The following is a 25157-nucleotide window of genomic DNA, read 5'->3' as shown; positions in this document are numbered from 1 at the left end:
ATCGCTCAGATAAATCAAGTTCATGTTACGACTCATCTTTTGTTAAAATTTCATGTAATTCCATCCAGTAGTCTTCGAGAAATCGCGTGCACAAAATTTTGGAAAAAAAAAATAATAATAAGAAACAGTAGAATCACTATAAGGTCTTCCGTGAAGACGGAAGACCTTAATTATAAAAATAGTGGAAAAGAAACCTAAGAATAACAAGAAGGTCTTCCGCTGAAGACGGAAGACCTTAATAAAAATAGTGGAAAAGAAACCTAAGAATAACAAGAAGGTCTTCCGCTGAAGACGGAAGACCTTAATAACAGTAAGGTCTTCCGCTGAAGACGGAAGACCTTAAAAATAGTGGAAAAGAAACCTAAGAATAACAAGAAGGTCTTCCGCTGAAGACGGAAGACCTTTATTATGCAATAACCCTGTGAATCACTGCGCAATACATATTTACTGCTTTGTGAACACACCAGAAGACTGACCTAAATTCAGCCCACTAAAATCGCATTAAATCCTAATACTAGTTTAATTTTATGCACATGTACATGTATTAGAGTGTACTTTTTCGTACACCCTTTAAAGGGTATATTTATTAGAAGCTCGGTAGGGTTTCTAAATAGGAATGAAATAGATGGATAAATTGTCCCTTATAGTCTTCGTAATTATAGCTTTGATAATTTTTCATCCGTTGAGTCGTTTTTGTGTCCGGGATAATCAGACAAAGTCTTATTTTTAAAAACTAGAATGGTAATAAACTTAGCAAATTTTATGGCATTCCAACAACCGTTTTATTAACTGATTAAGATGTAGTGATCTTTTGTTTTTCTTTTTTCCTAAAATACATATATTCGTTTTACTAATATAGTTATTTGTTAACTATGTAAATTTTATTTTCAAACATCGGAATAAGTCTACTTTCATTATTTTCACTCTGCAAAAATCTCCGCTAGGGTCCCTGTGTGTTTACACAGACAAGCAGCAATAGCCTGTGGCTATATATAGCCACCGTCTAAAAAGGATGGGTTTTCAAATATACACCGCAAAACACGATAGAACTTGACAAATGATCTACATGATAAACGCAAAACACGATAAACGGAAAACACGTTAGAAAAAGCAAAACACGATACGATAGGATACACACACGATAAAATTGTTACTTACTTACTTATCCTCTCAGTGCCCCGGAGGACACATGAGGCTGTTCAACAACGAACGCCACTTACGGCGGTCATGTTAAAATTGTAAGGAATATCAATTCCGGTACTGTATATCTAACCACCAACATGTGTCCTGCGACATAATTCTGGCCTTACGAATGCGTCAAAATTTAATTTGAATTAGCTTCAGTTAGCGTTTACACTGAGCTAATGCGAAGAAATTTATGCACAGAACATTTTTTCGAGTTAAACTAATTAGCATTAAAGTCACCGTGTGAACGCTAAGCGAAGCTAATTAGCATTAATTTAACGACTAATTCAAATTACACTCTCCGTGTGAACAAGGCATAAATTTTCAACTCAACAAAGTGAATGATAATTTAAATTGAAACTGCGCAAACGATTATTTATACAGTACATATGGAACGCCAACACTGCCTTATAGCATACAACTATGCATTTATTATGTCAATTTATCATTAAGTGATGTGAACATATCTTTACGTTATATCCATTTTTTATGGGATGATGAAAATATATCTTAGCATCAGGTCAATGCTGCATTACATGAAGTAAATACATCGTTTCATTATGTCAGCACTTCATAACTTGAAGTCGAAAATTCATTATGTGAAGTGATAATATGTTTACATTGTGTTAAAACTTTATTACGTGAAATGAATGTTTCTTTATATCATTTCATTTCTTTAATATGCGATGTCAAAATTGCATTACGTCAAGTGAATTGTGTTTTATAATTAAACTTATCATTACATGAAGTCAAAAATCAATTCCTTTTTGAGAGTGTATATTTCTATTATATCAAAGCATTATTATATGATATGGGTTTTTCTTTATTTTACGGCGAGAGCATCATTATGTGAGGTGAACACATCTTACCTTTGTGTCAGTGCTTTATTACGTGGTGTAAAAAGTGCATGACATTATGTGAACATATCTTTATATTATATCAACACTTTATCACATTATGTCAAAACTCAATTCCGTGATGTGGATAAATAATTACTTAATGTCAACTCTTTCTTTTGTGATCTTAAAATATCTTTATATTGTGTTAACTCTTTATCATGTTGATTCCAAAAGTGCACTACCTGATGTAACAATACATTTACATTATCTCAAAGCTGTATATCTGGTATAAAATGAATGTTGACGACCTTGTTTTTATGACTGGTATTAGGGGGGGGGTCCTGATTGAGTAGGAAGAATTACAGACACAAAATATCACCCCTCCCCCTCTTTTCCCAGACATAACTTTACAATTGAAAATCTAATGTTCATTGAAAGTACAGCCCCCACCCCCACTTTTTGTTGAATTATAGTCCACTAAAAAAATTAGGACTGATCGAAGTTGGACCCCCCCCTTCCCCTCCCCGAAATAGGATTTTCAGGCTTGGAGTGAAGAATTAATTTTTTTTGGCTTCTCAAGTTTTTTTTTTTCGGGCGAATATTTTTTTCTGGCTGACCCCCCCCCCCCCTCTTTCGAAAAAAGATGATACGTCACTGGATTAGTAATTTTTTCAACCAATCCAGGGCCAGAATTCTATTATAATAATCATTAAATCACTCATCTAAATCAATTGAATATGTCTTAGTAAGCATGCATGGGCACATATCAGTAGCGGATTTGAGAATCTTGAACCCAAAAAATTGCCCAAGCCTGAAGGGGGACGGTTTATGGTTGGAGACCAAGGGGGAAAGCGGAGAAGCTCTCAGGCTTTAAAGTTTTATAAAATAGTTTTCTACTAAATTCAGCTAAACTCAATGTGAAACTAATGTAATGTCCTACAAAGTAAAAACAATAAATTTATTAATTTTATGTATATGTAGAGATGGTAGGGCGGGATTTCCCCCTCCCCCAACGCACGAGTGCACGTGTGTTATAACGATGTGTTTACACTTAAAAAAAAAAGAAAGTTCAAGACTAATAAAAAAAACGTATGACAATGTTCTAAGAAAGATCAAAAGCTAGTTTAAGACCTTTATCCAAAAAACAAACAAAACAAACAAACAATTCAAAATACGAGTAAAAAGAAAAAAAATTGCTGCACGACTCATAATATTTGAATTTTTTAATTATCAGATTAAAGTAAACGCCATTGAATTTCGACGTGACTTTAATTCACAGTCGCAGTGTTAAGGCTTTGCACGTTTCAGATTGTCAATCCTTTGTCGCTTAAAATTTTTATTTAAAGATGCCATTCCCAAATTGCTGAGATTTCTTCTACAACAATTTTCTCTCCCGCCAATTTAGTGCTTGCGGAACGCGGAAAATACGTTATGCTCATATAAAAGCCGAGGATACCCGTGTTCGCATAACGCAATAGTGAATCGACATAATGTAGTAGTGTAAGTTAATATCATAAAGAATTGACATAATGTAATGATTGGTTAACACAATGTTATTGTTGTTTAATAAAATGTCATGAACAGTAAACATAACGAAATGCAAGAATGTGTAAATGTCATAAAGTGTTGACATAATGTAAAGGAAGGTTTACACGATGCATTAGTAGTGTGGGATAATATCATAAAGAATTGACACAATATAATGGAAGGTTGACACAATGCAGTAGTAGTGTGGGTTAATGTCATAAAGAGTTGACATAATATAATGGAAAGTTGACACAATGGAATAATAGTGTGAGCAATGTTGTAAAAAGTTGACATAATGGGACCGAAGGTTGACACAGTGTAAAAGTAGTGTGAGTAAATGTCATATAGAGTTGAATTTATGTATTTAGGAAAGTTCACACAATGCAATAGTAGTGTGAGTAAATGTCATAAAGAGTTGATATAATGTAATAGAAGGTTGACACAATGTAGTAGTAGTGTGGGTTAATGTCATAAAGAGTTGACATAATATAATGGAAGGTTGACACAACGCAATAGTAGTGTGAGTAAATGTCATAAAGAGTTGACATAATGTAATGGAAGGTTGGCACAATAAAATAATAGCAGAAGTAAATGTCATAAAGTGTTGACATAATGGAACCGAAAGTTGACATAATGTTATAGTAGTGTGAGTAACTGTCTTATGGAGTTGACATTATGTAAAAAAGAAAGTTCACAAAATGCAATAGTAGTGAGAGGAAATGTCATAAAAAGTTGACATAATGTAATGGAAGATTGACGCAGTGCAATTGTTGTGTTCTGCTATAAGGCTGTGGCGGCGTTCCATAGTACATGTATATTTTGTGTGTGTGTGTGTGTGTGTGTGTGTGTGTGTGAACGAATTTATAAATCATTATGGTAGAAACCATGTAAATATTATATAAACGAATTTCTAAGCTGTACAAATATTTTCTAAATTGTACATATAATTTTCAAAACATTACAAAGTAATTGGAAAACAAAATCCTACAAACGAGTTTATCAACTGTGAAAAAAGAATTTTGGCACTCATGCGCTGTCATAGAAATATAGATGTAGGTCATTTCAGGTAATCAATGCTTCTTTATCTCGCTCTTGCATTGAGATAATCTGAAAAAATTCAGAGGATTAGAATGGCAGGCAAAAAAAGTACGTTGGTTGTCAAAATGTAGAATAACTGGAAAATAATGTAAGTAAAGGAACTCTGCCAAATGTCGAGATTATAATCTACTTTCGTTTTGAACAAATATTGAGCTGTTGATGCCAATGGATTGAAACACACAGACCATTCTTTGTCTTATTTATTACTAACGTACGTCGTCATATACATGTATCACTGCAGTATCTGTAAATAGAATACTTTAAATTAAACGTAATACACAATGTTAAATCCCCTTAAATTACTATTGCTTGTTAATTAAGTCTGTAAAAATATGCCTTTTTTCTTCCTCTTGATATCTTATTTAGATTTTAACTTGCCATCGACGTTTACGCAGTAAGCTATTAACAAGATTATCAATTTAATAAAGGAAAAGCCCTGTTTGCAATACCTATCGGGATCTCCGGAATCAACAAGAACATAATTTTTAATTAGAAAATTTGAATAAAAACTATTTATTTTTCATAAAAAAAACATTGACCTCCCTTTGAAATATTTTGCCTCAAAACTTATCTTTTTTAATATCATAGGTCATTAAATTTAAGGTAGGATTCTTCTATGATTTCGGACTAGATGAATTATTCCAAGTATATTTGCTTATGTGTCTTATGTATTAAGATGTAAGATATTTAAAAAAAATCATATTTTTCTTTCCTCATCACAATTGTACAATTAAATAAAAATGGTAATCCGCGTTTGAAAACTAGCAGGGACTATATTTTTGGCGGAATTGTGGCGAATGAAAATATCTAGTCTTTTCGGCCTCTCAGTTATAATTTTATACAATCAAAGACTTGAAGAAACTTTCAAATGTAAGCTTAATTAATGACTAAAGTTTCTAAATATATCAAATAAATGTGATTTATAAAATTAACTAGACCTATGCTAGCAAGGACATTATTCGTTGCCACTGGCAAGTTGACAATTATGTACTTGGAATGTGGTTGTGAGAGAACAGATAAAGAGGCCATGATACAAACACACTTCAGTAAAGAAAAAAATTCTTTTCCATCGTTAAAATTTACTGCACACTTATTTATAGCGTTAAAAATTTTAGAAGTCATGGCCATTTAAAAGAAGTATTTCATATTTTGAAAGAAAGAAAAATCGTGAATTTTTTTCAGTGACGATTTTTCAAAGAGAATTTTTTCTACATAAAATTTAAACTAAACAAACAGTTTGAAGAAATGGGATCCAAGCAAATTTAGTAAAAAAAAAAATACAAAAAACCCTTTTCTTGATTGCATGTGCTAATTCAAAACACTTTGGATCATTCGAATGCCTAATTTGATTGTGTTGTATCGTTTAATTTCAGAAAAATGACCAAGAAGAATTTCTCAGACTTTGGTAACATTGTGGATTCCTGTCCCGGTAACAAGACAGAGTTCACAGACTCGGCTACCAGACTGGGGTGTGGTGTGGATGTGTATGGGCGGAGTCAATACGTCTGTGTTCCCAATCACCAGAGGTCAAGTCTGGTGGAATTCTGTTATAAGTCAACAACTGGACTGTTTGAAAGAGGTACGTATTAATCTTGCGTATTACATCATGAATAACTCTAACATGTACTTCAGTCATTGTGATTTTTCTGCATGCAGGTAATTGTATAGAGGTTTACGAAAGTGGAAATTTGGATCAAACCAGCTGTCTTCATTTCACAGATGGATGTCCTGAGAACCATTTCTTTCCCTCTGACCTGTACAAATGTGAGTTTGAACCTAATCATGATCAATATAAATCAAGTGAACATCGAAAACTACAATAAGAAGGCAGTTTCTGTGAAATACAGACAATAATATCCTTTAAAATATATAAGAGAACAGTAGAATAAATTGAAAGGGAGGGATATTGTCGCTTTAAATGATTTTTTTTTTACAGTTTTAATATTTGTAAAATGACTTTGCGAATTCAAACAATAAAACCAATATTCGTGTCTGTGCTGCAATGTAGAGTTGTCAATAATTTAACATGAATATTTAGTAATTGCGATTGTATATGCTATATTATGTGTTTCTGTATATCTGGTAGAATCTAGACTAAGAATACTAGTACTTCTTCCTTTTGCTACAGTCCCGGCTTGTCAACGAGTCAATCTTCAAGAGCAATGCTTTTTTGCGGATCCTGCATGTCCTAATATCACGTAAGGAGATGGAGATCGGGAGATCATGTTAATGGCAGTTATAAAAGGGGGGCCATTATGTTAAGTTGAAAAACAATCACTACTTTAAATTTTGCATACAGAAAATTAATGGGAACATTTTTTTTGTTTTGGTTGAAAGCTGTGTAAAATTCTCGCATCATTCTCTTTAGCCAAAAAAACCCTAAAAATATAGCTTTACGTCCCAGCAGGCACGCAACGTTGTTTCAACGTTGAAAGGAGGTGGAATATAGGTTGCAACGTTGATCAACTATATCTCAACGTTGTTTCAACGTTGAGGTTTCAACGTTGAATCCTCAACCTTTTTTCAACGTTGAAACAACGTTGAAGGTACAACATATTTTCAACGTTGAATGTTCGTCGATATATCAACGTTGAAACAACGTTGAGGCTGCAACATATTTTCAACGTTGAATGTTCGTCGATATTTCAACGTTGAAACAACGTTGAAGCTGCAACATATTCTCAACGTTTGATGTTCGTTAATATTTTAACGTAGAAACAACGTTGAAGCTGCAACATAGTTTCAACATTGAATGTGCTCGTCGATATTCAACGTTGAAACAACGTTGAAGATTCAACATGTTTTCAACATTGAGTATTTTCTGATTATGTAGAGATTAAACAAGGTTTAAAAATGCAAAGTTGACTGTCTCTTGATTTCAACGTTGAAACAATGTGGAAGATGCAACATATTTTCAACTTTAGGAAAGTTAGGAATTATTAACGTTGAAACAACGGGTAACAAGTATTGAGCACTTTAGTTTTTAAGTTCAAAATATAAAGGTGTCTTTAACTTCTAATCCATGCGATTTTTCGCAATATACACACAGCTGTTTGCTTTGTTAGAAAATATTATATATATAATAATAATACTTAATAAATGAAACGCATACATTATAAATTGATTCACTCAAAAGAGTTGTGCCAATAGCTAGTACCATTATAAAATTTTAAATATTAGTTTATATGAAGCATGGCATCTGCATTTAACACTTTATTATAATTATGTTTCAAAAAAGATTATTTTTTAAAAAAAAATTGTGAGTGCTATTTTTTTTTGACATATTTATAGAATATGTTAAATATAAACTTTTTATAAATAATATCTTTATTCAACATCTCACTGTAATTCCATGTTAATATAGAATTAATAAATAATTATTCCGAATTAATGTTCTTAAAATTAGACTCATATGGATCCGTGCCGTATACTCTTGTGCAGATTATACGTATACAGAGCGGATCTAAGAAGTCTTATTTTATTAGATTGTGCTTTTGTTGTGTGTATTAATTCTAGAATCTTTCTTTTCACAAAATATTAAAAAAATTCAAATAAACTCATAAGAATTTTCACACTGACAATTAACCCCGGTCAAGTTGCATTACTTAAGATCCACTCCCCAAAAACCTTCGAGATATCAGATAAGGAGAGCCTCTCGCTTAGTTGGTCAGTTTCAGTGTCAGGATAACCTTGTTATGCAATTTTCTTGCTGGGCAGAGTATAGCTGTTTGCAGCTTATCTAGGTCAAAATTTGAATTCAACTGATGGACAAAATGTGCGCGTCTCCTTGCTGTTCATATTGAATGTGTTTTCAAGCTATTATACACAAGGATTAAGGCTGGAATATCAACTTCTGATCAGTAAGTATTATTTCCTTTTCATGAATTTAAGAAATTAAGTTTTTTTTAGTATCTGTTCATCATTTAATTCTTGTTTTATAAGTACATGTATATTTGAAATCTGCGTGAAATGCACAACCTTGGTTCTTGTATTATGTGTTTTGTTGATATTCATTTGGTTATGAAATATAAGCTAGTATACTAATATATTATACAATTTAACTAATTGTAGTTCGTCGTAAGGTTAAATCAACCAGTGGTGCAGGGAATTGATTGTATATTCAGCCTTGATTGCATCAGATTCTTCGCCCGTGAAAATTATACAAAGGAATGCAACATTTTGTAAGTACACTATGTATATGTATGTCTATAACATTTTCCTTTAGTAATAATTACTTATAAGTATACTCATACGGAGCTTAACATGAAGTCAACTATAATTCTTTTAATCATGTTAATTAAATCCAAGTACCGGAATATATTCCTTTGTCTGATTTTTTAAATCATCCATGTATATTTATTTTTATCGTTTGAAATAACGTGTTACGTACATTTTATCGAACAAATGGCTTTAACATCTTTATTTCTTTTATCAATAGGCTTTTGCTTTAGAGGGTGGATTCTCCTGTTCATTTCTTTCATTCGTGGGACTTAACTATATGCGTGATTATAATCAATGGATCCGCCACTTTGTGGAACTTAGTAGTGCAAGGCAGAAGGCAGAACGTACTTTGAAGGACCTGGATGTGATTACTGTGACCCACTTTTCACAAGGAATATAAATTTTGTCAAGCAGTGATTTTTGAGATTCAGTGATTGAATCCGAATTTGTGTTTGTATAAAGAAATACATGTAAAATAAATTCTACCACAATCATAATACAGGATTACAACTTATCTAAATATTACGCAACTTGAATAAAAAAATTTATTAGTATTTGAAATGTATTTGTTTTTAAAGCAAAATGTAATATGAATTCAACGTGATTTCAACCAAATATCAACATTTGTTCAACCGAAAAATTTCAACCAAATCTCAACCTAATTTCAACCAATGTTCACTTTTGTTCAATGTTGATATTTAACGTTGAAACAACGTTGAAGCTTCAACGTTGCCTCAACTTTCATTTGCAACCAAAAATCAACCATAAATCAACCAAAAATTCAACCCATTTTCAACGTTGATTCAACGTTGAAAATTGACGTTGAAACAACGTTATATCTCAACGTTGACTCAACTTTCATATGCAACCAAAATTCAACGTTGATTCAACGTTGAAGTGCTACGTTGATTCAACGTTGAATCAACGTTGAAATGCCTGCTGGGGTTGGTCTTCAGAAGCTTGACCGTTTCTCAAATACGATGTACATGCATATGACCATGGTTGTGTTGAAATGTGTAAATAAAAGTCTCCTAAAGGAACTCCTATGTTGGTCATGGTCTCTCATATTCTGTCTTGCACACATGTTTTAAAGGTATTATTTTCTAATCCATTTTTAAAAGATTATAAAGTATTTCTATCTTTGCTGAGAAGTTTCACCTTTGTGAGGTTTGAAGATCAATCTATTTTTGTACCTTTAGTGAAATACATATAAGCTTTCTGATAAGGGATTCTATATCTTACATAAAAATATAAGAAAATATTACTGATTGGGATAAAAATACATTTTTTCCCTTTTACATGTAGAACAACATTAATGGATATCCAATTGCCGGAGTTATCTGGGGATGGTACAACACCTATTGGGACGATCGTAGGAAGCCTTGCTGCTCTTCTCTTTATTCTTCTCGTGTTGATAACAGTTATCCTGTGGATGAGAAATAGATTTTTAAGTATATATATTTTCTTTTCAAAGTTTTCAGCTTTATACGAAGGATGTTAGAAAAGTTCGCGGACAGGTTCTATTGTGAGCGTTCTATTTCCACAAAACCGGTTAAACTTAACAGATATAATCTTTTTTTCCAATAAATATACAAGAATTTGGTCCTCTCCGGTATTAATTGAAAAATATACGGCATTTTAATTTTGATAAATTTTGCTTCACGGAGCATGCTATATTTTGGCACGTTTACATCACAAAGACTCTTTATTAAAATTTAAAATTGCCCAATTGTGATGCCAAGAGATTTATGATATCATTTTACCTGTCGCTAAAATATGCAGAAAACGTTACTAGGAGAAATTTTGAAATAAATTGGAGAGTTTATGACTGTCCTATATCCGTTTATAAATGATCAACGCGTAAAAACGGTTTGTTCCCGTTTTGCACACATTTGAATTACAGGTAATTAAAAAATGCGTGAAAAACGGGAAGTTGACCAGGTGAGATAATTACTAAATTGCTATAGTCTACACCATACTTAGTAAATAGTTGGAAGGTGAACTTATAGTGAAAAAATAAGAGAATAAATACAAAGTTATTGTGTCTTGGCTTGGGCAATATTTTCACATTAATATTTTTTCTCTATTTCCTTTATTATTTGTTATACCTTTAATTCATTTAGAATTTTATCAAGATGGAAAAATATTCTTTTTTAAAGAAATTTTTTCCTTAATTTATAAATAATATTAAATATTTAAATTTTATTCAATAGGATCAAATATTTTCCCGTAAATAAAAAAAATTTGTATAAAACCTCTTAAGTATACATTAAGCTAAATCAGGTACATCCTGTATTCAAAGGTAAATTTAAACCAAAAAATCAGACTATAATTGCTATCAAAACACACTTCGCAGCCAAAAATCGGAACGTCATTGAGCGTCATGGAACACTGCACTACATAAGAATTATGCATGCAGACAGGAAAATATCTAAAAATAGATTAAAATGTTCAAGATGCTACTGGGAATATACTAAACATACAAAGAACAGGTTTTCAAATGGTTGTATCTGCATAAGAATAGAAAGAGTAATATTTTGAATGATTCACTCTATCAATATACTTCAATACCCCTCTATTGCATAGACGTTGCATTGCGCCTATATGGTTTTGCATATTTTCCAAACCTGATTGAACGACTGCATAGACTTTTAAAAAAAATTTAGTAGAAAATTGTAGTAAAAAAGTAATATGTCTTGATATAGATATTAAGTTTTAAAGTAGAAAAAAGATAAGAAAAATCTTAAGAAATGAAAGATTTATTGAACTGCAACAAAGCTTAAAGGGTTGAATTCTGGTTGTCACGTCGTTAAGGGGATGAAGGATGTATGGTCACGTGACTCAGTTGATTTACGTCATAATCTCTGATAAAATATGTACAAAATGAGATTGAAACCACAGCACTTGTATAATTTTTTGACTGTTTGTTTGCGTTCACCATCAAGTATAAAAATATCAGAAAACATTCAAAATTTCTTGCAAATATTACGCAGTATCAAATTACGGAATAGATTAATCCACCCTGCCGTTTCCCTACTTTGTGCGTCCGGTGCGTCTCTGACGTCATAGTGGATCTCTTAGTTCAGTGAGATCTTACACGATAAAAACGGGTAGTATAAAATCATAAAAACGGTCCATAATATGTACTTAGTAGGGTATTTTGTAAATTTCAGAACGCAAATAATATTTTTACATGGTTGTTGACGGAAAAGTTCTGTGGGTTTGTCTTATTTCGTTTATTTAAGGAATGTGTGACGTCATAGTTGAGTTTTCCCGACTCAAGAAATGTAAACATGCCAGATTTTTCTCATGATCATGACTCGTTTAATTTTGTCCCGTGCAATATTGAGCTCAGCTTCACCAATCGATATTTTTACAGTTAATCAATACAATGACGACCTTGAACTTCGACGTAAATTTTCAAATATTGAATGATAGGATTTTTTGCAAATTAATTTTTTTATGGTTTAAGTTGTCCTAAAAAAAACTCGTAAATTTCCGTTTCCAGATGTGGTGTTACAAAAGAATCTTGCTTTTCCGAATTTTTAACCCTATTCATACTCTAAAATATTTTAAAAGACACATTTCCGCTGGTATATTTTTTATCTATGGTGAAAAATTTCAATTATCGACCAAGTAATGGACCCAGAAACACGGAGAATAAAACATCTGCTCAGACACTGTGGGGTATGGTATTTGTCACTCAATATCTCAGAAATAAGTCTAGAAACGTATTGATATATCTGCTTTATAGTATGCAGGACATACTAAATAAGGTATATACAAAATATGAAAAAAATTAAATGACAGATATTTTATCAGCTAAAGGTCCTTCATCCCTTTACTTCAAGTGCTTGTTCCGTGAATCCCATAACCCCATAGTAAAAATATTTGTAAAATTTTAAGATTTTATTATATGGACCTGATTTTTTACATACTAATAAACAAAATGTAGGAATTCATTCAGACATAGGTCATACTTCACAGTACACGATAGATTTTCTGCAATTCAATGTGTCCGCGAACATTTATAACACTACTCGTATATGTGCTTTAGATTCAAAACTTGCCATTAGTTTGTAACTTTCGACAAAGGAAGACGTTTTAAAGAATTCATAAATATTATAGAAAAAATGATTTAAAAGTATACAACCCATTCCAAAGATATTGGTCAGATTTAACATGTTTAATAATATTCCGTATATAACAAAACATATAAAACAATTAATTTTTTTTTTTACAAGAGACCAAAAGCTTCTATCATATCATGCAACATGCGGTTAAGAATTAAGGCTTTGCTGTTTGAAGATTTACAGAGCCTATATATATATATATATATCGAAGCAAAATTATTTTTTGACATTTGTATTGAAGAGAGGTGGACATATTAAACTCATCTTTTATAACATTAGAAAATAAAGTGTAGCTGAACAAAAATCAATGTTGTCAATTTACGTATTTGAGGGAAACACATGCATGAATAGTATTCAAATAATTTTCCATGGCCAATTAAAGTGTTCAGAAAGATTGAATAGCTTTACAATTAATAGGAACTTTAGATATTAAGTCTCCTAATCTTAAATATAAGGTCACATTACTCTGATTACAAAAATGAACAATGACAAAAATGAAAGCATACTAATTTGCAGTTAAGAGATCAATATGCAAGAAATTCTTAGATTAAATGTTTGAAACCAAGAAAGGGGAAGTTTTGTTATGTAATGATTTTTATGAATAACGGACACCTCCGAGGTACTTCAAAGTAAAATGATGCATATATGTTTTATGTGTTGACTTAACAAATCATCCATACAATGTTGATTAACATGGCATCATGTAATTAAAACATTTATTCCCTCGTCGTTATAGGAGCTGTTTATGAAGGACGATCTACGGCAATTTCGCTTATAGATGAAAATCGTCATTATGATATAACTACTTGTGAATCCCCTCTGCTGGCTGCAAACAAAGGTATAAAAAAAGAAACAAAACAAAAGCGATGTAATCGTGAAATTTTTTGTCTTCTGTAAATGTTACAGAATCAGAACTTCTTAGTACTGAAGAATTTTATATAAAAAGATATTCGAACAGTTGTCAAGATCAGAGTCTATAAGCAATACAAAACAGGAGCAGAGCAAACACGGCTTTCCAAAATATCAGAAGTGGAATAAGGTGCCATGAGAAGAGAGCATCCCCTGCCGACTGGTTACATGCTCCTTGTCATGATCAGGGGCTAAATGAAATGTCCTTCGTCAACTTTGTGGACTAAAATATGGCATGCGGAATACCATGCAACATTTGACTCAATAAAAAATTGTATTTGCTGACAAAGTCATTGTATCGACCACAGAATCGAACTTGCAAAGCGATGACTTTAAACGAGACTGCTTATATTTTTGTTTCATCATTTTGTTCGTGAATAATTTACTTCGTTTCAGACATTGTTTATACAAGAGCTTGCTCTTGCATATCGAATCAACTAATTGTCATAGAGCGTGGTTGTTAGAATACCATTAATGTCTTTTCTAATTAAAATATCCAAGTACGAGACAGATGTGTCAGACTGTGTGATATCTTTTATCTCAAGCTCACCAGGATATATATCGTATCGACATATAATTTCAAATTACCATTGTTAATTGACAGTGGGTCGTCGATATATCGAGTTGAATGCCACAGCAAGTGTTTTTTACGCATTAGATTTTGCACAAATTCTGTTTCATATGAATGCAAAAATAAGTCTGCTAATAACAGAGCGCAGTTGGTACCCATGGGGATACCAATGGATTGTTTGAAGACCTTGGTCTCCAAAAATAAGAGATATTGTCAATCAGAAACCCAAGCAGCTCATTTATGTCAACTTCAGAGTATTTGTCTTTACAACCAGAATGTGTTTTAAGAAAATAATTTTGCAAATGAATTGACATTGACCAGTTAAGACAATTTACGCGTTTCATTTTTATTGAACAAGCAGCTGTCAATGATATTAAAAAGCCTGGGCTTTAATTTATCGTGGGGTATTGTTGTGTTTTAAATTATAAAGTTTTTAAGTTTTTAAGCTGTTGATTTTGGTAAAATCTTGTGATTTTAACTTATCCAAAAGTTCTTTGGAATTTTTTAGAATCCCGATTTGATTCACGTCACTTCTTATAAAAATTGTTGCACAGTGCTTTTGAAGTTGTTTCTCCTTCATTTTCTTTTAATATCTTAGTGCGGAGTAAGGAAAAGTACTTGATTGAACATTAACTGGAACCAGCATTGTACTTTTTTTAAGGATTCTTTTAAAGTTTCGGAATCCAATAAATATATTGTAGTTCAAAATCATTTTGGTTTTTCGAAATATTAGGAATTTCAAAATACGAAATATTATACTCGTCATTATTTCATCATAATACTTCACACTTTTGTAGTTATTGGAAAATGAAGTTCTCATAGAAATAATATTTAATTTCAGGAATTATAGAGGTGAGAGAAACGGTCGTCAATGAAGATCCAGAGGAAAGAGAGGGTTTCGTATTAGAAACTGGTGACAACGATTATACTTCTGAGGTTGTAAATCAATGGATGAAAAAACAATGGGAAGAGATAAGTAAGAATAAACATAGTTAACTTATTTACGAGCAAATTTAAAAAATCTTTCTCTTTATTCATAAACTGTATACTGTGAATCACAAATTTTCGTGGGGATAAAATTTCGTTGATTCGTCATCAAAAAAAGTTTCGTTGGCATTTAATTTCGTTGTTTTGAGAGTAACCCTATTCAATATATACTCATATTAAATTTCGTGTGGAATTTAATTTCGGTGATAATTGTTAACAACGAAATAAACGAAATTTAACCCCCACAAATATTTCTGCAATATTATTATTTGGTTATTAATTTATCAAGAATAGAAATACTGCACATCGTTCATTAGAAACAGTTTTTTATTATGATCTTTTGTTATTTAAACTATTTATATGTTTTTATGAACTTCAAGTCATTTACATATTTATTATGAAGCTTATTTTTTTTCAAGGACATGCAATTACGTTTAATAAGTAATAATACAAATCAACAAAATAAACACAATAATCTTTAGCCGAAGGCTGGAGTGAGCTTTTTTTTTATCTAAATTTGTCCGGCGTCTGTCGTTGTCGTTGTCATCGTAGTCCTTGTAAACTTTTTCAAATTTTCATCTTCTTCTCAAGAACAACTGGGCCAATTTCAACCAAACTTTTTGGGTGAAGGTGATTAAAGTTTGTTCAAATGAAAGACCATGCCCTCTTCCAAGGGGAGATAATTATGAATTAGTGAAAAATTAATAACATTTATTTAAAAATCTTCTTCTCAAGAACCACTGAGCCAGGAAAGATGAAACTCATGTGAAATCATCCTCAGGTAGTGTAGATTCCAATTTGTTCAAATCATGACCCCGGGGGCTAGGGTGGGCCCAAAATGACTGACCAAAGTTTTAAATAGGGATATATATATGAGAAACTTTTAAAATCTACTTTTCAAGTACTTCAAAGTCATGGTTAATGATATTTATTTGGAAGCATCTTCAGGTAGTGTAGATTCTAGTTTGTTCAAGTCATGACCCCCTGGGGGTTAAATTTCAAGCCCACCCCACCCCATCCCAACTTCGGTGAATTTTCAGTTCTGTTCTGATATGTGCTTTTTCCTAACCGATGTGCTCAGGTGAGCGCTGTGGCCCCTGGACCTCTTGTTTTAAATAAATAAGATGATCTCCTTAAGGATACACCAAATGCTTTTTTTTTCAAGATTTTTTATTTTAATTTTAAGATTTTTGGCTGAGAAAGAGATGTTAATCACTAGTTTATAATGCATGAAAAACTTTTGCTGATTATCTAATCGAACCTCCCATTCTTATGAATATGCATAGGAATATGAATAAGTGACAGGTATCCAAAGCTGAATCTCCAAGGTGTCATAAATTTCTAGCTTTGGCAAAATTGGTTGTGTAATCATGTGTTTTTGTCCTCTACCGTAAAGTAAGATCAGACATTTGGTGGTATTATTTCAAAGGATTCAGCTTCTTTATTTATTGACCAATTTCTCTGAAAACTGGCTACATTGCACCTCAAATGTGTGTTCATTTTTTCTGATATCATGTTTAGTTCTTGAACTATTGGGGAAAATCATAAATGGGGTAATAAATTGAACATTGAAGGCCAAATGGATGTAACTTTTGAATTTGAAGATTTATAAAAAAAAAATAATCTGAGATATTTCTAAAGATTTTAAGGTTTTTACGTTCAATCTTTTATCTACCTTAAGGCAAAGTTATGACTTTTAGAGCTGGAATACAAAACAGTTGATTCATAAAATATAAATGTAATATTTACATTTAGATATGAATAAATTTTTAATTAGATGAAATGCAAGTTTATATTAGAATCATTTAATAGTAAATTTCACAAGGTTTTAGATAATATATATTTTTAATATGTTGTCTTTGATAATGAACAAATACAAGCAAAATAATTTTGCCTATTGGAAACCTTTGGTGTATCCTTAAATAAGACAACAAGATATGTTCCAACAAGTATAAAGATATTTGATGGCGTGTTTATGTCCTACTTTTTTGAAAATTCGAATGGAGGCCTTGATAGGTTTTTATTGTTTACCTAACTTCAATGCAAACGATTCTAATAATAAATTTCCAGAATCTAAAGAAATTGTAAACTTTCTGTGACGTTCAAAATTCAACCCTCCTGAAACCATCCTTATTATTTTATACAAAACTTTTCGCTTCAAATTCCATTCTTGTGCAACTTTGAATAAAACATTTAAAAATTTCGCGGTCAAACTTATTCATATAATTCATTACCAGATGGACCAAGTCATTATTTTCAAAATTTTAGGCAAAAGTTTATTTGTATCATTTGTTCTTAATCAACGTATTAAATTATTTTCCTCCAGTAATAAATCCAATATGAAAGATGAAAGAATGTATAGCATGCTTCAAAATCATTTTGCCTTTGCCCATCGCTTTAACTGAAATTGAGGGATATTAATTTTGGGCCGGTCTGTCCATGCATCCATCTGTATTTCTGTCTCTCTGTAACACTTTCGTTTCCGGTAATGCTCCACTTACCATTAAACTGTCCAAAAAATTGCAAATAAATTATAAAAACCACAAATGGATTTGACATAAAAGGGGAACACTGTTGATTTTGAGGTCAAAATTTCTAAGGCAAAGGTCATGTTATTCATAATTATGTTCCCCAAACGAAGTTGGGGAACATATTGTTTTTACTCTGTTTCTTATTATTATTATTAAGGTCTTCCGTCTCCAACGGAAGACCTTATTGTTTTCGTTCGGTTTCTTTTTCCCTATTATTATTATTTTTTTTTCTTACCGATTTTGTGCACGCGATTTCTCGGAAACGGCTCGCCCGATTTTCACAAAACTTTCAGATCTGATAGATATTCATCTGAACCTTGTCGGAAATTTTCGACGTTGATGACGTCACTTCCGGCCGTGAGATATGGACGATTTTCTGATTTTTAGAGGGTCGGCTTGTCCTGAGATCTCCTCCTAAACGACTGAAGATATCGACTTGAGATTTTCAGTGAAGTTAGAGGAAGGATAGGAGATGTGACATTTTGCATATAGAGCTTTCCAGGTGAAAAGGCATCGACGCTCGCCTGGGCTCGAAAAATTGGCTCATACGCATCTCGCAAAAATTGATACGTTTTCGTTTATATCTTTTTACCTGTGAATATTTTGTTAAGACATATACAATAAAAATGTGCAATATAGTTAGGCCTTTCATTTGATATCAAGAACATCTTCAAATTAGGGACATAGAGGGGCCAAAAGTCTCTCGTCTTAAACTCTTTAATGATCAATATTTTGTGATACATTACTGAAGCAAAGATATTCAACTTAACAATTTGCAACAAAATATACTAAAAATTTGATCATATGATACGTTATAAAGGGTCACAGGGGGCTAGAATGTTATATCTTTGACGCTTTATATCTCGAGAAGCGTGAATATTTTGATAAGCAATATTGAACAAAAGATGGTCAAAATAATGTTCCTAACAATATGCATACTTTTAATTTGTTCATTGTTTCCGTCAACACTTCCGGTGTAAACCGGAAGTACATGAAATTTAAATACATGTACATGTATAGCGATTTTTTTTATTTTCTAATGAATGTAATTGTTCATTATAGAGATTTAAAGAATGCGTAGCATCTTAATATTTTCACCGGAAGTACGGTTCGTTCAAACCGGAAGTTGTCTAAAAATGAGTATTTTCCATCGAAACTTTCAGGGATGATTACTGCTTGCTTGATGTAGAGTTGAAAGTAGTTTTGAGCACATACGGTCGCACCGGAAGTGAGGAAGTAGAACCGGAAGTTGATTGGAATTGATAGATCCTACATTTTATTTGTGTTTCTAAACATATTCTGAAGAATTCTTGTGCCTTTCTGACATTTTTTATCCTATCAGTGGAATTATCCCAACACAGGTCTTATTCCATCAGATATCGGACGGAAGACCTACTCGTTGCTTGCAACGAGATCGCATCTAGTTAAGGTCTTCCGTCTTCACGGAAGACCTTCTAGTGATTCTACTGTTTCTTATTATTATTATTATTATTATTATTTTTTTCCCCAAAATTTTGTGCACGCGATTTCTCGAAAAGTATTCAGTAGTTTTCTGTGAAAATTTCAGGAATTATGCGTCATTATATGAAGTTGTGGCATGGATAGGAATATTTGGAATACTCACCTTTGGTTCCAAGTTATTGACACTTTTCTGATTTTAAAATGCAATTTTGTCCCCCCTTTTTTTCGAAAATGGTTTAAGATATTAACTGGAGACTTGTAAGAGATTATAGATGATGACTTTTAAATGTGACGAATCACCTTTTCGTGTGTCGTCGGTACTTCCGGTTGCTACCGGAAGCGAAATTAAAAAGTCCGTATTTTCTAACTTTTTTGTTTTTCAATATTTTTCATTGATATTTAGAATTTTAATAGAGACCCTTCTTATAATGCTTACTATATAATTTGTTTGAATATTGATAAATCCAAACTCTAGAAATGAACATTCAAAAATCTGAAGTGGGTCCAAAATGGCGACTGTCTCTGTCAACTCCGACATTTCGCAATAGGGGTTTACGGAGGCAGCAGAGCGTTTGCTTCAACGAAAGTAAAATAAGGATAAAAGGAGTGTAAAGGAATACTAGGATTGTCACGTCGTTGTTACGTTGCAAACGTGTGTCAAACTATGTTTTAATCCATGGTGCTCTCAAACGTCTTCTATATTTGGTTTTGGCTGGTTCTCAAAGTAGAAAAAGAAAAGACTAAATGTGCAAATGAAATACGATACCTAGTATCTTTTACTTTTTGCGGAATAACAGATTTTTAACCATAGTTATAAGTAATAGTTAATAAGAAACATATATAGTAAGTATTAAACGTAACCACCGTTTTCCTAATGCACACTTGAATTAAACAAATAGAAAAGACAGAAATAAGAAAACAATATCTAAAAAGATAATTAAATGGAGTTTATATCATCATTATTGTCTCAATGATCTCATTCAAGTTATTAAACATAAATGGTGTCTGATTCCTTGACCGTCGTAGGGCGACACGCTTTTCGGCGAAGCAATTCAAGCTGTACATGAAAGTTTAAGTAATCGGGATATTTCATTATAGGGATAAACAGCAAAATAAAAATCAGTTAAAAATTATAGCAGTTTCACTGATTTAGTGCTAGCTATCTATATACGATATGGAATGTGTAAATGCGTTAAATATACTTTCTTAACAATGAAATTTAAGCTATACGAACATTCTTTTTTTATTTCCATTGAAACTATCACACCTATTTAATGGAACATTCCAAAGAAAAAGGCCCGAAGATTTCTTCGATTCGTTTGACGCAAAATTATGAATAGTGACCCGCCTTTCATTATTCTAAGACAGATGTACTGTTGCAGAAGTATATAAATGTATATTTAAAGCTGTGGTCTCAATAGTGTAATAGTCAGCGCTTTGGATTTTTGCGCTGGCGACCCGGGTTCAATCCCCTTTGTTTCCATAAAAAGTTATATCACTTTTCAGCTCGATTTTGCGGGGTTTTTTTTCCAGAATTGGACGGAAGACCTCTCGTTGCTCGCAACGAGTTTCTTTTCTAGTTATTATTATTTTTCTTCTTCTTCTTCTTCCTGGGTACTTTTTTGTCCGGGAATGATCTCGTAAACTATACATCCGACTAAGGTGAAATGTTTTTAGGGTCAGTAGACATGTTATGTAGATTTGCGGAACGAAGGTCATTTTGCGCGCACGTGCTTGCAAGAGCGTGCACGTGCAACATGTGAAATGACCGATTTAATTGATATTGGTGTAACTTTTTAAATTTTTGATGAAATGCTTTAAAACTTATAACATAAGGATATAGTAGAAGCATAGACAATATGACATGGTCAAAATAGCAAGATCTCACGCGCATGCACGTGCGCTTTGCTCTGATTGGCTGAAACTAAAGTCTCAATATCTTTCTTGTTTTTTGACGAAATCCTTTGAAATTTTGAAAATAGCCATGCATTACAATATCCTACAACTTGATATATAGCAATTATCATGAACACACGTGCATGCACGTGCGCTGCAATCTGATTGGCTGAAACTTTAAATAGCTATAACTCCTTTGATTTTCAACCAAACAGGATGGGATTTGGAACATAGATAGATATACTGGTCTACTACAAGAAAATATGGTCACCATGCACATGCATACACGTGCATGTACGTGCGCTGCAATCTGATTGGCTGAAACTTTAAACAGCTATAACTCCCTTGGTTTTCAACCAAACGGGGTGGGATTTAGAACATAGATAGATGTAACGGACATCTACAAGAAGGTATGGTCACCATGCTCAAGTATGCACGTGCGTGCACGTGAAATGAGCAAAATCCAAAAAACACTTGAATGAGCACATCTTTTTTAATACTTTTGGATTAAATACTTTAATATTTAGTATATTAAAATATATAGATTGTGTTGACAAGATGATATGGTCATTACACACATGCATTCACATGCGCACGCGTGCAATGCTAAAATTTGAATTAACTTTGTACACTTCTGGGTAAACGTAGTTAAAGTCTCAAATGCATCGAGTGTGTCTGATTTAATGAAGCTTCCAGGGAATATAGCACCAAAAGGGAGTTGGGGAGCGTTTGGGGAACATCTGTAACGGTCCCCGTTACAATTAGCACTAGTTATGTCTGTTTTAACATATCTATACCGTAAATCTGGAAAATTTTACTGTAGATAAATTTCTAGCAAATTTGCGCGTGCATTGCATTTGCAATTTTTTTTTTCTTAAAAATAGATCAACATGTGAAGAATTTATATCTGGGAACTCGTGTCTTTTTTTAACTCAGTGAATAGGCGTCGGTAAGCACTGGTCATTTTTAAAAGAAACCTGTTTACACTAGCTAGTCTACTATATAACTACAAGTTAATTACCCATGAGTGTAAATTGCCCTCATTATATGCAATATCGTCCGATTATTTGACAAGCACTGAGGCGGTATGTCCCTTTTTAAGTCACCTGAGTAAACTCAGGTGACCTATTGCTATCTGTTTTCGTCCGTCGTCGTTCGTCGTGCGTCGTGCATCGTTCGTCATTCGTCGTGCGTTAACATTTGAACATTTTCAGCTTCTCCTCTGCAACCACCGAACCAATTTCAACCAAATTTGGCACAAAGCATCTATAGGTGAAGGGGAACAAAAATTGTGAATTTCATGATCCCTGCCCCCCTGGGGCCTGAGGGGTTGGGCCAAAAACCATTAAAATTAATGCAATCTTTAAAAATCTTCTTCTTTACTTCTGGACATTAAGCAATCGAACTGTTTCCATTATTGTAATCAGCAATGAGTCCTCTAACAAAATTATGAAATTCATGGCCCTGGGGTCAGGGGTTCTAGTGCTAGGGCGGGGCTAAATAAGTAGGTAGTGAAAATGCATTATTTCTTTGAAAATGTTCTTCTCTGCTCCTGGGTATTAAATAAACCAACAAAGTACATAGTTATGATGAGCAAGAGTGCCTCTACCAAAATTGTGAATTTTATGGCCCCAGGGTCAGGGGTTCTGGTGTTAGAGCTGGGCTCTATTGATTATATAGTGAAAATACATTATTTCTTTGAAAATCTTCTTCTCTGCTCCTGGGTATTAAATAAACTAACTAAGTACATAGTTATAATGAGGAAGAGTGCTTCTATCAAAATTGTGAATTTTATGGCCCCAGGGTCAGGGGTTCTTGTTTTAGGGTGGGGCTTTATTGATTATATAGTGAATTGCATGAATTCTTTGAACATCTTATCCTTTGCTCCTGGTTAATATGCTAATGACCTAATTACATAGTTTAAGGCCAGGATTTATTTTATTTTCAGTTGTACAAAGCCTCCACTCAAGGTTTTGAATTTTCAGAAAAAAAATAAAACAATTTTTTTCTTTCCGATGTCAAATATGAGTCGGGGTCGAGATTTCAAATTTACGAACTCGTACTTCCGGTTTTAAGATGAAACGGCGGGTAAAAAAAAGCTAAGTGTAAAATTCATCGATACAAGTGCCATTCAAAACGTTTTGTCCGTTCAACGGACAAATAAAATGCTGAAGACTTTGTTGCACAATGACATGCTGGTGAGATAATTATGTATTCGTTTCAAAAGTATCTGTCTGTAAATTTTTTTCCTCTCCCAGGTTTTAAACTGCCCGTGGTAGCTATTGCATATTGCCAGCGACATTGTTTAGGTCTCTGTTATAGCTTACAGTCTAAGCATCATTCTTCAGAAAAGGGTTGCTTATGCATCAGATGTAATGAATAAAACTATGGGAGAAGTTAAGTCCATGTGAGGAAAAAATGAACAATAAGTAACTGAAGAAATAAAAAAAAAATTCAACTATTGAAAGGCAAGAATATACAAATATATACAGGCATGTAGTATCATTTGTATCAGCCAGAGAAATTATTTTACACTTAATTGAAAAAACGTTCACCCTACATCCCAATACTGCCTGTCTGTTTTATGATAAGAATTATAATTTTAGGCATCAGGTAAATTTTAGAACAATGTCTACACATTCATCTAACACATATTTAAAAAATGAAGATATATTGAAAGACTTTTAAAGAATTGATTTTTTAAAATATATTTTGACCAACATCACAAAATTTATATAACTGGCCCAAACTGGCAGATGATGAAATAAGCAATTAAATGTTCTTCTTTCCTATTTGTAAGCATTATGTGTCCAGTGGTAAGGAGCCTATTAGAATAGCATAAAAAATGAATGTACAAATGTTAATGATTGATTTATCAATTTTTTTTTATTTCCTTCTCCTTTGGGACTTTTTTTAATTCTCATGTTCTTAACTAAACCTAAACATAAAAAATATATTATATTATACTGTTGTTAAACCATATCAACCTGAATTTGTAAAAATACTTTGTAAGAACAGAAAAGGATCCAGAAATATTTATGATTATTTGATGTCAAAAACACAGCACAGACCTATTTGTGAAAACAAATGGGATACTTATCTAAAATTAGAGTTAAATTTTGATTGGAAACATGTTTATGCAAACTTGAAATTAACAACAAAAGAGTCAGGACTTATGTGGTTTAATTAAAGAATTATCCATAGAATATTAAGTACTAATAAGAACCTATATCTGTCAAAAATAAAAAAAATCACCACTTTGTTCAATATGTAACTTAGAACCAGAATCAATCAAGCATTTATTTTTCTAATGTCCACAGGTTTCTGTGATTTGGTTAGCATTGTCAGATTGAATATTTCAAAAGTCTGGTACAAGAATTGTATTTGATGTCAAAACTGTTATTTTTGGTAATTTGGAAGAAGATCATATGGCAATTAATTTGATTATCCTACTAGTGAAGAAATACTTATTTCAACAATCAAGAAAGAACAATAATATTGTTTTTAATGAAATATTAAAATATCTAAATAATTACTATTGTTTGAAAGAAAAGTGGTCAGGAAATATATTTTACAAAAATAGATGGTCCAAGTGGAAATGTCTTTTTTATGTGTCCAAAAATAACTCTTAATATAATTACTGATTGAATATGCATTGCATATTGTGTAAGTTTATGTTTATGTATATAACTACGTATATTGAAGTGTAGTTATCCTTTTGTATTTATACTAAATGTTTATAAATGTGTGTATTTGTATTTCTCCAACAGGTATGAGAGTGGGAGAGACAGGTGTATAT

At 32.3% G+C, this 25157-nt stretch overlaps 1 protein-coding gene across 1 annotated transcript in view; it reads left to right on the top strand.

Annotated features, from left to right (window-relative positions):
• The first annotated feature begins 4614 nt into the window (after window positions 1-4614).
• The window catches only part of LOC134252075 (uncharacterized), a 57455-nt gene continuing 36912 nt past the window's right edge, over window positions 4615-25157 (top strand). Inside the window, exons 1-7 of the mRNA XM_062734511.1 lie at window positions 4615-4737; window positions 6023-6228; window positions 6306-6413; window positions 6778-6847; window positions 10176-10321; window positions 13740-13841; window positions 15325-15459. Of these exons, the coding sequence (XP_062590495.1) occupies window positions 6027-6228; window positions 6306-6413; window positions 6778-6847; window positions 10176-10321; window positions 13740-13841; window positions 15325-15459 (763 nt within the window). The 5' untranslated portion in view covers window positions 4615-4737; window positions 6023-6026. The remainder of the gene's footprint in view (window positions 4738-6022; window positions 6229-6305; window positions 6414-6777; window positions 6848-10175; window positions 10322-13739; window positions 13842-15324; window positions 15460-25157) is intronic.

The sequence above is a fragment of the Saccostrea cucullata genome, unplaced genomic scaffold (assembly GCF_032062105.1).
Source record: "Saccostrea cucullata isolate Sc308-1 unplaced genomic scaffold, CSIRO_AGI_Scuc_v1 ctg3647, whole genome shotgun sequence".
Taxonomy (NCBI): domain Eukaryota; kingdom Metazoa; phylum Mollusca; class Bivalvia; order Ostreida; family Ostreidae; genus Saccostrea; species Saccostrea cuccullata.
Note: the sequence above shows the minus strand (reverse complement) of the source record. Positions and strands in the feature narration are given on the sequence as shown.